The 18,138-nt window shown below is 41.6% G+C and overlaps 1 protein-coding gene across 1 annotated transcript in view; it reads right to left on the bottom strand.

The window, feature by feature from the left end:
- Positions 1–17,451, bottom strand: part of TG (thyroglobulin) — a 399,523-nt gene extending 382,072 nt beyond the window's left edge. Inside the window, exon 1 of the mRNA XM_073632844.1 lies at positions 17,346–17,451. Within this exon, the coding sequence (XP_073488945.1) occupies positions 17,346–17,409 (64 nt within the window). The 5' untranslated portion in view covers positions 17,410–17,451. The remainder of the gene's footprint in view (positions 1–17,345) is intronic.
- Between the last annotated feature and the right edge of the window lie 687 nt (positions 17,452–18,138).

The raw sequence follows: 18,138 nt of genomic DNA, 5'->3' as shown, positions 1-18,138 counted from the left end.
CAAGCAAAAACATGGAATGATCATACAGAACAGAGAACACTTGGTGTAATATTCCATAGCTGGAGTGTCAGAAATACTCAGCAGGATCTTCAAAAAAAACATGTCATCTCTGTGTCCTTCAAGACAGAAGATTGTCCATCCAAAAGACCCAACACAAGCCAAGTTAACTAGGTTTACAGTGTAGTGAGGAACACAAAAACCTGTACATTGGGGAGACAGCACTACATCTCATGGATGGACAACATAGGAGGACAAGTTCTGTAAGCCGGGGCTCAGCAGTCTTTCTACACATTAAGGAAAATAGACATTCTTCCCAGGGCGGTAACGTCATAGTTTGAAGAAGTCTGCCTGCCCGTCTGTTCTATTCAAAACTCACACCATAGCTCCCAACTGCCCCTGATTTTGAGGGACTGTCCCTCACTTGGAACAAAGTCCCTCTGTCCCTCTTTCCTCCTCATTTGTCGATCATTTTGGTCTGAACTATATAGTTGTATATGAAATGCACTTTCAAAAAATGTTTCCCGGTGCTAAACCTTTCATCCAATTTCTAAATTACTGCATTTGTGAATTTCAAAAGCCAGTATAAAGGAACTGGAGGCCATAAGCGAAGTCATGATGATACTTCTGGCACCGGCAGATGTAAACTGCTGTTTTGTTGCTAGAAAACCGGAGATCGCATTTTTTTTATCTCAGGCTTTCCAGCATAGAGGAGAGGTGTGGGGACTTATGGACCCCAGAATTCTCCGTAAAGAAGACCTGTCATGCCTTATTCCTATTAGAAGGGATGTTTACATTCCTTGTAATAGAAATCAAACGTGATTTAAAAAAATTAAAATAAATGAAAAGTGTAAAACTAAAAAAATAAAATAAACAATAAAAAAAAAAAAAAATTAAAGCACCTCTATCCCCTCATCCTCGCAACCAGAAGCGCATACATAAATGGCATTCAAACCACACATATGAGGTATCGTCGCGAATGTTAGAGCGAGAGCAATAATTCTATCCCAAGACCTCCTCTGTAACTCTAAACTGGTAACCTGTAAAAAGTTTCAAAGCGTCACCTATGCAGATTTTTAAGTACCAAAGTATGGTGCCATTCCACAAGTGTGCGCAGTTTTAAAATGTGACATGTTAGGTATCTATTTACTCGCCATAACATAATCTTTCACATTATATAAAAAAATTGGGGTTAATATTGTGTTTTGTTTTTTTTTTTCTTTAATTCATGAAAGGCGTTTGAATAATTGCTGCACAAATACCGTGCAACATAAAAAATTGCAACAACTGTCATTTTATTCCCTAGGGTCTCTGCTAAAAAAAATTATATAATGTTTGAGGGTTCTGAGTAATTTTCTAGCAAAAAAATTATGATTTTTACATATAGGAGAGGAATGCCAGAATTGTCCTGGTATGGCAGTGGTTACAGGGACGTGGCAGGGGGTGTGTCCTATGCCTACATACTTTTGCTAATAAGTGTCCCTTGTTCCCATCTCAAAAGGTTGGGAGGTATGCTCACCAGTGGCAGATGGTGCTCTATTTTTTGGGGAAGGGCGGCAAACAAATGACCCCCCCCAACAGCCGCCTGCCCGTCAACCCGTCAACCAGCCCCACTCGCCAGCCCTGTCCTTATCCCATTCAGGTCGCAGGTCTCGGGACCCGCTTCCTGTCCTGATTGGCCGGGAGGAGAAGCAGGAAGACAATAGCAAATGTTGATTCGCTATTGTCACAAGTGGGTGGGCTTAGGGAGCCCAACCTTTTTGAAGCAAATTAGAGCCTCCGGCTCTAATCATGTGCTTCACAAAAAAAAACGCGTAGAACTCTATACGTCCAGGATCCCAGATGGAGATTAGGGGGGCGATGCCCTTGCGCGCCTTATGGACGGGCCGCCGCTGATGGTCACACACACATTACAATCTGAATGTACACTCTCCTTTAGATCTACTAATAAATATGTAACTAATTTGTATTATCCAGAACACAAATTGATTGGATAGTTAAGGTGGGTCCTCATAATATAGTAGTCAGGTGCTGGGCCACAGCAATATGGAGAAACTAATGTTATGCTGCACTCTGCCCAGCAGGAGGAAAGCTAAAGCCAAGCAAGCCTAGCACTTCATAGAGTGCTGAGAATTCTAGGAGTTATAGTTTGAGAGGGCAGTCACATAATGGCTATATTATAATGGTTACACTACAGATCCCAATAGGCACTGTGTAGTAGGAGGAGTGGAGAGATGATTTTAAATTAACTGCCCGGCAAAGTTCTTTCTCTTGGCACCAAGGGAGTGAATGAGGGAGAGATCACCCAGGGGCAGCGCAGCAGTGCCCACATCACAGATGCTCCACCACTGCAGTAAGGAGACTAGAGTGTCCACTCACCCTTTGCTTCCCACTGATGATCACCAGGGACTCTGAGCCACTCAGAGCAGGACATCAATCCATACCACACCCAATGCCGCACTTATTTCAAACCTAGACTGCACCTATACCAACCCTATACCAAACCTTTACTGCACTCTAATTGGGACTATTGTTACGTGCACCAATGTCCTTAAAGGGCCCCAACGATAGCCAGAAGAAGAACATTTCAAAGGACTGCCCGTCCCATAATAATTATTCTGCAAGTCCCACGTTGTTTCCCTGCCCCTCCACTACTATCCTTCTTTTCTTTTGGACAGTGCATGCCCAGGCAGTCTAGGACTAGCAACCCCGCCATAAATGCGCTTTGGCAATATAGTTACAGCACTCGGTAGATTAAACTTTACTACTGCTCACTGCTGTACTTGAGGGGGTCTTGATACTGTTTATGTTGATCTGGATGTTAATTGTCATCTTATGTCTAGTCCTTACTGTTAATCACTTTGTATGCTAAATTGTGTTATTACCATTGGTAATCCATTCTATGCTTGCCTACGTACCAATCATATTGGGTGACAATATATTAACTACTTCAGTACAGGGCACTTACAACCCACTTCCTGCCCAAGCCATTTTTCAGCTTCCAGCGCTGTCACACTTTGAATGACAATTGCACGGTCATGCTAATCATGTGAAATTGGAACATTTAATTCACACAAATAGAGCTTTCTTTTGGTGGTATTTAATCACTCCTGGGTTTTTTATTTTTTTCCTAAAAAAGAAAAAAAAAGACCAAAAATTTTGGAAAAAAAAAAGTATTAGTTTCTATCAGTAAATTTTGTAAATAAGTATTTTTTCTCCTTCACTGATGGGCGCTGATGAGCCAGCACTGATGGGCACTGATGAGGTGGCACTTATGGGCACTGATTAGGTGGCACTGATGAGGAGGCACAAATATGCTGCACTGATGAGCACTGATAGGCGGCACTGATGGGTGGCACTGGGCACAGATAGGCGGCACTGGTGGGCACAGATAGGCGGCACGGATAGGCGTCACTGATGGGCATTAATGGGTGGCATTGGCGGGCAGCAGTGATGAGCATTAATGGGCACCAGTGATGGGCATTCATGGGCAGCATTGATAGCCAGCACTGACTGGCATCACTGATGGCCACTGATTGCTGGCACTTGTGGGCACAGATTGGTGCCAATTGTGGGCACTGGTTGGCACTGATTGCTGGCAGTGGTGGGCATACATTGCTGGCACTTAATTGTAACCAGGGCACTGATGATCAGTGCCCTGATTACATCCCTAGCTGTCCTCTGTGAGGAGATGCCGATAGAGACACTGACAGAGTGTGAGGCGAGGAGTGCCGATTACTGGCATCTCCGTGTTTACATGTGACCGTGGCTCTTTACACAGATCGGGGTCGTGCCGTGTCCTAGCAACATGGCGCGGCCGCGATGGGCGTGCGAGAGAGCGGTCATTCTGAAGGGTGCTTATGACGTTCACCCAGAACGAGAGCCGCACCGCCCAGCCGTCAATTGACGGCCGGCGGGCGGGAAGAGGTTAAGTTTGCATTTTTTAAGTGGTTGGGTACCTCTTTTCTTTGATATAGCACTACTATTGGGTACTAAGTATTACCTTTAGTGATTTCCTGTGATATTGTATGTTTGTACAATCAACCTGGTGTGTAAGACCCCATACACACAATTAGATTTTCTGAAGATTTTTGTCTTCAGATTTACCAAAAACATATAATATGAGGTCAAACCTTAATGCTCGGAATTTCCAACAACAAATGTTGGATGTGAGCTTGTTGTCATAAATTCCGACCGTGTGTAGGCTCCATCGTACATTTGCTGTCGGAATTTCCGACAACAAATGTTTGAGAGCTGGTTCTCAAATTTTCCGACAACAAAACTTGTTGTCGGAAATTCCGATCGTGTGTACACAATTCCAACGCACAAAGTTCCACGCATGCTCGGAATCAAGCAGAAGAGCCGCATTGGCTATTGAACTTCCTTTTTCTCGGCTCGTCATACGTCTTGTACGTCACCGCGTTCTTGGCGATCGGAATTTCCGACAACATGTGTATGCAAGACCAGTTTGAGCCAACGTCCGTCGATAAAAATCCAGGATTTTGTTGTCGGACTGTCCGATCGTGTGTACGCGGCATAGGAGTTTCAATTTGTATGCAATCAGGCAGGCCCTTGCACTACATAGTTTTGGTAAATCTGAAGACAAAAATCTGTTTTAGCAATTTGTGTTACCAAGCAATTGAATATCTATCTATCTATCTATCTATCTATCTATCTATCTATCTATCTATCTATCTATCTATCTATCTATCTATCTATCTATCTATCTATCTATCTTATCTATCTATCTATCTATCTTATCTATCTATCTTATCTATCTATCTATCTTATCTATCTATCTTATCTATCTATCTTATCTATCTATCTATCTTTCTGTCTTTCTTGTCTATCTTATCTTATCTTATCTTATCATCTACCTTATCTGTCTTATCTATCTAGTGAGGGAAAATCTCCCAAATGGGACACAGATGAAAAAAAAAAGAAAAAGGCAGGGGGGAAGGCAAAACAGAAGCTTTAACCACTTGCCTACCGGGCCGATTTTGACACTTCTCTCATACAGTAAATGTAAAAATCAGATGCCATCATACATTTTTATATGTTTGTCAAATCTTTTGATATTCAGGTACATACATGTGCACACAATTTGAAAGGGCTTATCCATCTGGTTCTTATTGAATTGTATTGATTCATACATTGATTCGTGAATAATAAATTTTAAGAATTTTGCAACAATACGATTACTTTCCACATCTATGGATAATGAAAAGTGATATTGTCATCATATATTTTTTTTTAGTCTACAAATGAAATTGTTTTAGTTTTATAAGCTTCTTTATTTTGGTTCACCATTATTATTAATATTACTTCATTCATTCATTTATATATGCTTTACATGTTTTCATTCTTTACTTTTTCATTTATTTAAACATGTTCTAGTTATAAGGCATCTTCGAGTTTTTTGGCATTATATGGGTTAACTTTTTTCACTGTAGCCATTACAATTGCCATAATGACTTCCATGTGTGTTTTATTAGTTACACACGGCTAGGTTTAGGTTGACAACTTCAGTTATTTATCCTATATATAGCCGTGTGTGTCAACATGTCACTTTAGCTGTGACTAAGCACCAGTGAGGGATGTGAAACGCGTTAGCTACAACTGTTCCTGCACTTCTTGGACTGTCTTTCATACCAATAAAAGGTGATTGTATTGGAGTGCGGCTATCTGGATTTTCTTTACTACATGACCATTACATGCGGAGCCAGCACCCTTTCTTTATCCAGGGGAGGTCACTATCTGGAGCGGTATTTTTTGCTAAAAAATTAGAACCACCAAACATTTTATTTATTTATATATATATATATATATATATATATAATTAGCAGAGGCCTTAGAGAATAAAATGTCAGTTTTGCAATTTTTTAAGACACACGGTTTTTCAGTGATTTTCCAAACGCAATTGTTTTTGGAAAAAATACACCTTTTTAATGAGTTAGGAAAAACAAAACATTATATATAACCCAATATTTTCATAAAATGTTAAAGATGACGTTACGTCGAGTAAATAGATACCCAACATGTCACGCTTTAAAATAGCACACGCTCGTGGAATGGCACCAAACGACGGTACTTAAAAATCTCCATAGGCGACGCTTCTACAAGTTACCAGTTTAGAATTACAGAGGAGGTCTAGCGCTAGAATTATTGCTCTCGCTCTGAGGTTCTCGTTTAACCTCACATGTGTGGTTTGAACGCCGTTTACATATGTAGGCGTGATCTATGTATGCATTCACCATTGTGCACGAGTATTTTTTTTTACTTTTTACTTTTTTTTTTTTTTTGTATTCCATATTTTTACATTTTTACCCTGTCTCTTTAAAAAAAAATTACGAGCATTTTTTTTTACATTTTATAATTTTTAAATGTTTAATTTTTTTATTCCATTTTTTTTATTTTTAACCTGTCCCTTAAAAAAAAAAAAAATGTAATCACTTTTATTAGAAATGTAAACATTCCTTGCGATAGTAATACAGCATGACAGGTCCTCTTTATGAAGTGATCTGGGGTCTATACCCTGTTTCCCCGAAAATAAGACCTAGCGTGATTGTCGGTGATGGCTGCAATATAAGCCCTACCCCCCAAATAAGCCCTAGTTAAAGTCCTTGTAGGTCTTATTTTCAGGATAGGGCTTATTTTCGGGGAAACAGGATAGGGCTTATTTGGGGGGTAGGGCTTATATTGCAGCCATCACAGACAATCACGCTAGGTCTTATTTTCGGGGAAACAGGGTAAGACCCCAAATCTCTCCTCTACCTTTAAAAGCAAAAGATCCCAAAAAATGTTTTGATCTTTTGCTTTAAAAAAAAAACAAAAAAAAAAACCTTGTTTACATCCCGGAGAAACCGTAAGTGGCGCTCGGTCAGGTCCTCCAAGGCCATAGAGATGAGTAGGGGGCCATCCTGCCTTCACTCATCTCTATTGTAAGCCACCGGCACCCCCTGGATGGGTCCCGATGTTCACCGATCGGTGAATCTTTTATTCATCTTCACTTGGGCCACTTTTACCTGGAAGAGGATCGCCGGCTGAAAAAAAAAAAAAAAACAATACCGGGGAGATTTATCCTCTCTATTTGTCCTGTTTACCATTATCGTTAAAAGTGAAAGTAAAGTCAGATAGATGCCCAAAGTGTGGAGGAGAACTAGGTACCTTTATGCATGTAGTCTGGTCTTGTCTTCTTATACAACAGTTTTGGCTGGAGGTGGTAAACCTGATCAATTTGGTGGGTGACTTACATCTACAACTAAACCCGATTGTCTTTCTCTTGGGAGTATGTGATAACCTTATACCCAACACTCATAAAAGACTGTTTGTGTTTTATGCCTCGTTCTATGCTAGGAAAACTATACTGATTAAATGGAAGCAACCTGACCCCCCCACGGTTGCCCAGTGGAAAGCCTTAGTCAACTCCACACTGCCATTATATAAACTTACCTATATCAATCGCAAATGCCCAAAAAAGTTCTCCAAAATCTGGGGAGCTTGGTCCCGCCAATAAGATGGATACAGGCTATTGAAGCGGGAAGATCCCACTTTGGATAAGTCCTTTCCTGGTCTCCGTCCCCCCCCCCTGGTGCCCCCTCGCTCCTTGTTTCCCCCCCCCTTTCTCCCCCTTCCGTCCCCCCCCCCCCCCCCCCCCAAGGGTATAGGAAAATAAATATGAGTGTCTAGCATTGTTACCTGTTTTCCACCATGGAGACGGTCATGGTAACAGATTAAATGACTTACAGAGACACCCATTCTAAGGCTTCAAAGAGAACTAAAAAGAATAATAAACTGACGAGCGGGACAACCTTGTGGACCATACCTCTACCTTTCAACCCTTTTTCTTCTTTCTCTTTCCTTTTCTCCACCTTACGATTAAAGCTCATTATCAGAATTTATTTGACCTATATACACTCTACTTGTAAACAATATGTATAGTAGGTATAAATCATTTAAATACCTACAAAAGTAACTAAGGAAATGATATATATCTTTAATTTAGGTTTACGTGAACCCAATGTTTAATATTTGAAATTTCATGATATTTACCTATATAAACCCTACTGTAAAACAATGAGCTTACTTTATAGATCCTTGTAAACTTACTTTATGTATCTTTATAACATTGTATACTCAATAAACTTCTTTTGACAAGGAAAAAAAAAAAAGTGAAAGTAAAAAAAAAAAATTGTCCACAGAAAAGTAATAGAGGGGAAATCTTCCAATGGGGACACTAGTTCTGGTGACCCCCAAGGGATTCCCTTAATTTGCAGAGATTTCCTCTCACTTCCTGTTTTGACTATGGGACAGGAAGTGAAGGGAAATCTCCCCAATGGGACACTAATGTCAAAAATAAACTGACAGGGGATAATAACCCTTCCTTACTCTAAAGTGACGATTTTTTTAACCTATAGTTCTGCTTTCATCTGGGCTCCCTCCAGAGTTGGGTCATGTGACAAAGGACATGTGACCTGTTTTTCAAAACCTTTACCTAGGAAATCTGTACTGAGAAAATACCAAGGCTGAGCTCTTCTTTTGAAATTTCCAAATCTCCTGAATATGCATCTTCTTTATCTTTAATCCTTGCCTATGTTCTGGTTTAACCACTTGCCCTCCGGAAGGTTTAACCCCCCCCCCCTCCCCTCCTGACCAGGCCATTTTTTTCGATACAGCTCTGTGTTATTTTAACTGACAATTGCGCGGTTGTGCGACGTTGTACCCAAATAAAATTGATGTCCTTTTTTTCCCACAATTAGAGCTTTCTTTTGGTGGTATTTGATCACCTCTGTTTGTTTTTATTTTTTGCGCTATAAACAAAAAAAAAAAAAGCGTCAATTTTGGAAAAAAAAAAAAAAAAAAAACAATATTATTTACTTTCTGCTATAAAACACATCCCATATAAAAATGTAAAAATATCAAATGTCTTCATCAATTTAGGCCAATTTGTATTCTGCTACATATTTTTGGTAAAAAAAAAATCCCAATAATAATCGTATATTGATTTCGTTTGTGCAAAAGTTACAGCGTCTACAAAATAGGGGATTTATGTATTTTTTTTTTTTACTAGTAATGGTGGCGATCAGCGACTTATAGCAGGACTGCGATATTGCGGAGGACAAATCGCACACTGACTGACACTTTTTGGGGACAAGTGACACTAAGCCCACGTTCACATCAGGCCGATTTGACAAGCCAAATTGGTGGCTATTGCCGGCAATAGCACCGCCTGAATTGGTGCGACCCCGACTTTGCGGTGCCGCATCGATTCCCAAAAGTAGCTCCTCCACTACTTTTGGCGACTTCAGGGGCGATTAGAACCCGCACAGATGTCTGTCAAATTGCCCCCCCCCCCCAATGTCGAACTGCATTGCCCGTTTGAAATCGTGCGAGTTCAGCTGAACCCACACAATTTCTAACCCGCAGTCAGTGTGAACCTGGGCTAATACAGTGATCAGTGCTAAAAATACACACTGTCACTGTACTAATGACACTAGCAGGGAAGGAGTTAACATCAGGGGCCATCAAAGAGTTAACTGTGTGCCCAGGGCAGTGATGGCGAACCTTGGCACCCCAGATGTTTTGGAACTACATTTCCCATGATGCTCAACTACACTGCAGAGTGCATGAGCATTATGGGAAATGTAGTTCCAAAACATCTGGGGTGCCAAGGTTCACCATCACTGACCTAGGGAGTGCTTTATAACTGTGGGGGGAGGAGCTTTTACTAAGGGAAGGCAAAAATCTGTGTTCCTACTTAGCAGAAACACAGGATCACTCCCTTCCCTTCTCACAGATCGCTGTTCTGCCGGTCTCCCCAAACGATCAGTGTCGTCCAGACCTGCCGATTGGCTCCCGCTGTGTCAAATCACAGCAGAAGCGGGTCGCCGGCGGCACACGTGCGCGCTCCAGACCCGGAAATGCAGAATCACGAACAGGTACATGATTCTGCACAAGGGAGCCGCTTTCCCGTTGTATATGTACAGTATACGGTCGGCTAGGCTGGTGCCATGACAGCTTCCCCAGGTTTACTGTTTCAGGGTGGCTCCTTTCTCTTTCAGCGTCTTTTGGAGTCACTCTTGCATGTAGGGAATAGAGTTGTGTCTCCCTACACTGTGTGCATCAATAGAAACACACAGCCCCAAAAGGCTAGGATCGCATAGTTCCCAACTGTCCCTGATTTTGAGGGACTGTCCCTCACTTGGAACAAAGTCCCTCTTGTCCCTCATTCCTCCTCATTTGTCCCTCATTTGGTTCTGATCTATATAATTGTATATAAAATGCACTTTTTATCTATCGAAAAGTGTTTCCCAGTGCTAAACCTTTCATCTAATTTCTAAATTGCTGCATTTGTACATTTCAAAACTCAATATAAAGGAATAGTAGTGGTAAAAAAAAGCACTTGTGAGTTTAACCAATCTTGTTTTTTTGTACAATTCTCCTTTAAGGGGGCGTGACAAGGGGTGTGTCCTATGGCTGCATACTTTTTTCTGATAGGTGTTCCTCATTCCCATCTCAAAAAGTTGGGAGGTAAAAATTTACCTTTAAAAAAAAGTTGGGAGGTATGAGGATGGGAAGGCGCTCCCCCGGTCCTTCCTCCTCTCCCTTCTTCAAGCCAACAGACTCCACACAGCACTGCCCACAGTTCTTTCATTCTTTCCCGCGACGCCCGGAAGTTCAGAGAAGCAGCACTAAAGGAGCGGGAGCCGGCAGCATCAGAAGTTGTAAACCGCAAGTCCTGGGGTAAGAATTTTACCAAATTGTTTACCGAAGAATGTTTATTTTTTTTTGCTCAATGAGGGGAATTCATCAAAACTGGAAGCGGCCAGAATCTGGAGCAGTACATGGCATCCAATCAGCTTCTATCCTTCATTTTCAAAACCTGAACTGAACAAGCTGAAGATAGAATCTGATTGGTTGCCAGGCATAGCTGCCCCAGATTCTGCCTGCTCCAGTTTTGAGAATTCCCCCGAATGTGTTTAAAAAAAAAAACGCTGAGGGTTTAATACGGTCTTTCCTGTGGCTTCCCTTGCTACATGCTTCTTCTGGATCACCAGCTCAGGAAAGTATGGAAGGCAGAGATAGCCAGGCAGTTGGCATTTTCAGCAGGAGGTTTGTATTGTATCTCTGACAGTATATAATCTTCCTTTTAACTTACATTCCTAGAATAAGAAATTCTTTTTAGGGTTTAGTTCTGTTTCTATATTGGTTATTATCCCATGAAAGTGAATACAGTCCTTCTAGTGACATCTAGTGGCAGAAAAGAAATATGACCTAAACATAAGAAACAAGAGGCTGGACTGGTGTTATTATTATAATACAGGATTGATGGGCTGGACTTTCCAAACTACAGGGAGACAATACAATTCAATAGGGATCGGAGGGCTCTGCTCGTGTATAATCCCCAACAATAAACTTCTCTTATTTGCTCCACTTTTGGTCTGCTGAATATCCCACCGAACATGTTCTGTTATATCTGTTTGTCAAATGCGAAAAAAAAAAGTCTGTTGATCCTGCCATAAATCCAGTGAGCTGATAACTTCCTGTTCTTTCTGACTTACTGTTGTCACTCAACATTGTTCCCAGCTATTTTTGAGAACTACAGAACACCCTGCAGCCGGGGGGCCAGATGTGGCCCTTTGCTTACCTTTCTTTGTCCCTCTGAGTACTATTCTACCAACTGACATCACCAATGGGCACTATTCCCACCACTGATACCAATGATGGGGCACTATTCCTCCCACTGATACCAATGATGGGGCACTATTCCTCCCACTGATACCAATTATGGGGCACTATTCCTCCTACTGATACCAATTATGGGGCACTATTCCTCCTACTGATAGCAATTATGGGGCACTATTCCTCCCACTGAGACTAACGATGGGGCATTATTCCTTCCACTGACACCAATGATGGGGCACCATTTCTCCCACTGATACCAATGATGGGGCACTATTTCCCCAACTGTTACCAACGATGGGGCACTATTCCTCCCACTGACACCAATTATGGGGCACTATTCCTCCCACTGACACAAACGATGGGGCACTATTCCTCCCACTAATATCAATGATGGGGCACTCTTCCTCCCACTGAGACTAACGATGGGGCACTATTCCTTCCGCTGATACCAATAATGGGGCACTATTCCTTCCACTGATACCAATGATGGGGCACTATTCCTCCCACTAATACCAATGATGGGGCACTATTCCTTCCGCTGATACCAATAATGGGGCACTATTCCTTCCACTGATACCAATGATGGGGCACTATTCCTCCCACTAATACCAATGATGGGGCACTATTCCTCCCACTAATACCAATGATGGGGCACTATTCCTCCCACTGACACCAATGATGGGGCACTATTCCTTCCACTGATACCAATGATGGGGCACTATTCCTTCCACTGATACCAATGATGGGGCACTATTCCTCCCACTGACACCAATGATGGGGCACTATTCCTCCCACTGACACCAATGATGGGGCACTATTCCTCCCACTGACACCAATGATGGGGCACTATTCCTCTCACTGACACCAATGATGGGGCACTATTCCTCCCACTGAAACTAACGATGGGGCACTATTCCTCCCACTGACACCAACAAAGGGGCACTATTCCTCCCATTAATACCAACAATGGGGCACTATTCCGCCTATTAAAACCAAAGATGTGGAATTGTTTATGCCCAATGGCCACAGTCTGCCCCAGTGCCTGAAGGACAGTAAATTGGCCCTTTGTTTAGAAAGTCTGGAGACCCCTGGCCTAGGATGACAATGCTGCACTTCCATAGATACAGTACAGTGATTAAACATCGTCATCCCAGGATCATCAAGAGCAGAATATAGCAAGATCATCAAAGGTAATCAAAGCAAAATAATGGGGGAAAAAAATCTTGAATAAAGAAAACGAATGCAGCCACCATACCTAAAAACTGAGAAGATGCAATATATTACAATATTGTTCTTGTGTTTAGATACTTTGTAGCGTTTTATTCCAACAGCTGTACAATGGATAAAGGGACATCAGCTGCTGAATATGAAAGGAAGGTTTTACAATTATTCTAGGAAGGGGTTCTTTGCAGTAAGTGCGGGTTAGCCATGGAATGCCTACCCATGTGAGGTCGTGAGAGCCAAATCCATAATGGAATTAAAAAAAAAAAAAAGAACAGATTATTTTCTTACAAGTTACAGGTATTCTTATTGAACGGAAAATTGATACAGAGAATTGATCTAACTGCACTTTTGTGGGGAAAGAATTCTTTTTAACCCTTAGGACAATGTTGGCCTCTAGAGAAGTCTTTTACTTTTTCATGGACCAAAACTGCTGGAGTTGCCAAAGTCTAAATATGATTTATTTGTATTTATTTTCTTAGTTAAATGTTTAACTTTGAAGCCCGTCCACAATTAGCTGCTCCTTTTTTTTGTGATGGGTGCAGGCTATCTCTTGGGTGCAAAGTAATGCAAAGTAATGCACCCCTTCTACATAAACACTTAGAGATCTACCCCTCAGCGGCTGGGAACTGCTCAGAAATCTCCAGCACAGGCTATTCTGTATGTCTGTGAAGATTCTCATTTATCCAGGTCATGGCATATCTAGTAGTAGTTATTAGTGACATTCAGCTGGACTTGTTCTGTAATACTGAAGACGCCCAGCCGACCAGCCGCCTTCATTATACTGCAACAGGTCAGCTCGTTCCCGCAAATCACTGTAGGTGTACGCCGGCTCCTTTAAGAGCCATTGCCCGCTGGGGACCTAATACGCGTGGCCAGAAAGCCAGAATGGGGATCTGTCAATGTAAACAGACAGATTCCCATTCTGACAGAGGAGGAGAGAGTGATTGTCTGTTCCTAGTGATTAGGAACAGCGATCTCTCTCCTCCTCCGGTCAGTCCCATCTCCCACAGTTAGAAACACCTCCCTAGGGAACACATTTAACTCCTTGATCGCCCCCTACTGTTAACCCCTTCTCTGCCAGTGACATTTACACAGTAATTAGTGCATTTTTTTTTTAGCACTGATCGCTGTATAAATGTCAATGGTCTCAAAAAAGTGTCAAAAGTGTCCGATCTGTCCGCCACAATCCCGCTAACAATCGCAGATCGCCGCCATTACGCCCCCCCACTGAAACCACCAACTGTGGAATGGAATTCCACATCCATCCTCTCTTACAGTAAAGAACCCTCTACGTAGTTTAAGGTTAAACCTCTTTTCTTCTAATTATAATGAGTGGCCACATGTCTTATTAAACTCTCTTCTGCGAAAAAGTTTTCTCCCTATTGTGGGGTCACCAGTACGGTATTTATAAATTGAAATCATATCCCCTCTCAAGCGTCTCTTCTCCAGAGAGAATAAGTTCAGTGCTCACAACCTTTCCTCATAACTAAGATCCTCCAGACCCTTTATTAGCTTTGTTGCCCTTCTTTGTACTCGCTCCATTTCCAGTACATCCTTCCTGAGGACTGGTGCCCAGAACTGGACAGCATACTCCAGGTGCGGCCGGACCAGAGTCTTGTAGAGTGGGAGAATTATCGTTTTATCTCTGGAGTTGATCCCCTTTTTAATGCCAATATTCTGTTTGCTTTGTTAGCAGCAGCTTGGCATTGCATGCCATTGCTGAGCCTATCATCTACTAGGACCCCCAGGTCCTTTTCCATCCTAGATTCCCCCAGAGGTTCTCCCCCCAGTGTATAGATTGCATTCATATTTTTGCCACCCAAATGCATTATTTTACATTTTTCCACATTAAACCTCATTTGCCATGTAGTTGCCCACCCCATTAATTTGCTCAGATCTTCTTGCAAGGTTTCCACATCCTGCGGAGAAGTTATTGCTCTGCTTAGCTTAGTATCGTCCTCAAATACAGAGATTGAACTGTTTATCCCATCCTCCTGGTCGTTTATGAACAAATTAAATAGGATTGGTCCCAGCACAGAACCCTGGGGAACCCCACTACTCACCCCTGACCATTCTGAGTACTCCCCATTTATCACCACCCTCTGAACTCGCCCTTGTAGCCAGTTTTCTATCCATGTACTCACCCTATGGTCCATGCCAACGCACCTTATTTACTGTAAAGTAAACATTTATGGGGAACTGTATCAAATGCTTTTGCAAAATCCAGATACACCACGTCTACGGGCCTTCCTTTATCTAGATGGCAACTCACCTCCTCATAGAAGGTTAATAGATTGGTTTGGCAAGAACGATTCTTCATGAATCCATGCTGATTACTGCTAATGATACCGTTCTCATTACTAAAATCTTGTATATAGTCCCTTATCATCCCCTCCAAGAGTTTACATACTATTGATGTTAGGCTAAATGGTCTGTAATTCCCAGGGATATATTTTGGGCCCTTTTTAAATATTGGTGCTACATTGGCTTTTCTCCAATCAGCTGGTACCATTCCAGTCAGTAGACTATCAGTAAAAATTAGGAACAATGGTCTGGCAATTACTTGACTGAGTTCCTCAAGTACCCTCGGGTGCAAGCCATCTGGTCCCAGTGATTTATCAATGTTAAGTTTCCCAAGTCTAATTTTAATTCTGTCCTCTGTTAACCATGGAGGTGCTTCCTGTGATGTGTCATGAGGATAAACACTGCAGTTTTGGTTACTGAAGCCCCCCGATTCCCTCGTGAAGACTGAGGAGAAGAATAAATTCAATACCTTTGCCATCTCCCCATCCTTTGTAACCAGATGTCCTTCCTCATTCTTTATGGGGCCGATATGGTCTGTCCTCCCTCTTTTACTAAAGAATTTCTTGGGATTTTTTTTGCTCTCCTCCGCTATGTGCCTTTCGTGTTCTATCTAAGCCGCCCTAATTGCACCCTTACATTTCTTGTTGCATTCTTTGTAAAGTTTGAATGCTGATGATCTCTCAGTCTTGTATTTTTGGAAGGCCTTCTCCTTTACTTTTATATACATTTTTACATTGGAGTTAAGCCACCCAGGACTTTTGTTTGCTCTTTTAAATTTATTTTCCAATGGGATGCATTGGCTAATGCCCTTATTTAATATGCTCTTAAAGTAAACCCATCTCTCCTCCATGTTCTTTGTTCCTAAGATTTTATCCCAATTAATATCTTCTAGCAAGGTTCGGAGTTTAGGGAAGTTGGCTCTTTTGAAATTCAGTGTCTTTGTATTCCCCTTATGTTTCCTATTTGTGTGATTTATACTGAAGCCAATTGACCTGTGATCGCTGTTTCCTAAATTGCCCCTTATTTCCACATCCGTGATCAGGTCTGTATTGTTGGTAATCAGTAGATCCAGTAACGCTTTATTACTAGTTGGTGCGTCTATCATCTGAACCATGAAATTGTCCTGCAAGACATTTAGGAACTGGCGAGCCTTAGATGAATGCGCGGTTCCCTCCGCCCAGTCTATGTCTGGATAATTAAAATCCCCCATTATGATAAAACATCCCATCCTTGCTGCTAATCCAAATTGTGATAGGAGATCCGTCTCCCCCTCTCCCCTCAGGTTAGGGGGCCTATAGCATACTCCAGTATTACTTTCCCCTTAGTTTCATCCCTTTGGAGCTCTACCCATAAGGATTCCACCTCCTCCCTAGCCCCCTCAGTGATGTCATCTCTCACTTACACGCTTATTGCAATTTTTTTTTTTTTACCAAAAATATGTAGAAGAATACATATTGGCCTAAACTGATGAAGAATTTTTTTAGGGGATATTTATTATAGCAAAAAGTAAAAAATATTTTGTTTTTTTTTTCAAAATTGTCGCTCTTTTTTTGTTCATAGCGCAAAAAATAAAAACCGCAGAGGTGTTAAATAACCACCAAAAGAAAGCTCTAATTGTGGGAAAAAAAAGATGTCAATTTTGTTTGGGTACAACATCGCACGACCGCGCAATTTTCAGTTAAAGCGTCGCAGTGCCATATTGAAAAAAATGGCCTGGTCATTCTTCCGGTCTGTAAGTGGTTAAATATCACCAAAAGAAAGCCCTATTTGTGTGAACAGTGTTGCATTAATCGCACAATTGTCATTCAAAGTGTGAGAGCGCTGAAAGCCGAAAATTGGCCTGGGCAGGAAGGGGGTGAAAGTGCCCGGTAAGCAAGTGGTTAATATGCCCCCCCTAATACTGGATTGGTTGGTCTGAGTATACATTCATCTTATCCATTCACAAGAAACTGATGCAACGGTTGAAACCTAAGCCACATAATGACTCAAGTTTTGGGGTTGGTTCTGGCTATTAGAGGTCAGTCTATAAAGTGTCTGAAATTAAAAAAAAAAAAATACTATTCACCTTATACTAGTAAAACAACCAGGTAATAGATGCTATCTATAACAGTAAGATACACGCAGTCATTACTCACCTGCTACTGTAGCAGAAGCTGTACCAATGATGCAGGTTAAGGTGATAATAGATAGCCGGGCCATTATGTCTGTGTTGTTGCCCCTTCAGAGGCAGTCGGGGGTGATGGACCAGCAAAGGTTCACAAATCCTGCTGCTTCTTATATAGCTGGAAAAGGGGAGGGGGTGTAGTGGACTAACTTGCAGACTCATGCACTGACGCAGGTAAGCTATTACAAGGTTTACTGGAGTGGGATGAAGTGTCTGCTACAATAACCATTAGGGGGGTAAAAATCTGTGCAATAAACGCAAAGCAATATCCAAAAGATCCTTTTTTTTTTTAAGCCAAAGGGGCATTTATTAATCTGGAAATACAAGACAGAGATCAGTACTACTAGACCCCCGTGGATTTATGGTTGAAAAAAGCAAACAAAGAAATTACAGGTTGCCCATCGCAACTGATCCCAATTCATTTTGAACTCTGTTTTCTATGGACAACATGAGTTGTTTCTGTCAAACCAAAGAAGAGGAAATGGAAAGTACAGTGCCTTGAAAAAGTATTCATACCCCTTGACATTTTCCACATTTTGTCATGTTACAACCAAAATCGTAAATGTATTTTTATTGGGATTTTATGTGATAGACCAACACAGAGTGGCACATAATCGTGAAGTGAAAATGATAAATGGTTTTCAACATTTTTTTCCCAAATAAATATGTAAAAAGAGTGGCGCGCGTGCAATGGCGACAAACTTCGGTACTTAAAATTTTTTTACAGGTTACCAGTTTAGAGTTACAAAGGAGGTCTGGCGCTA

Source organism: Aquarana catesbeiana, linkage group LG05 (assembly GCF_042186555.1).
Source record: "Aquarana catesbeiana isolate 2022-GZ linkage group LG05, ASM4218655v1, whole genome shotgun sequence".
In the NCBI taxonomy this organism is placed as follows: Eukaryota; Metazoa; Chordata; class Amphibia; order Anura; family Ranidae; genus Aquarana; species Aquarana catesbeiana.
This window is presented reverse-complemented; position numbering and strand designations above follow the sequence as displayed.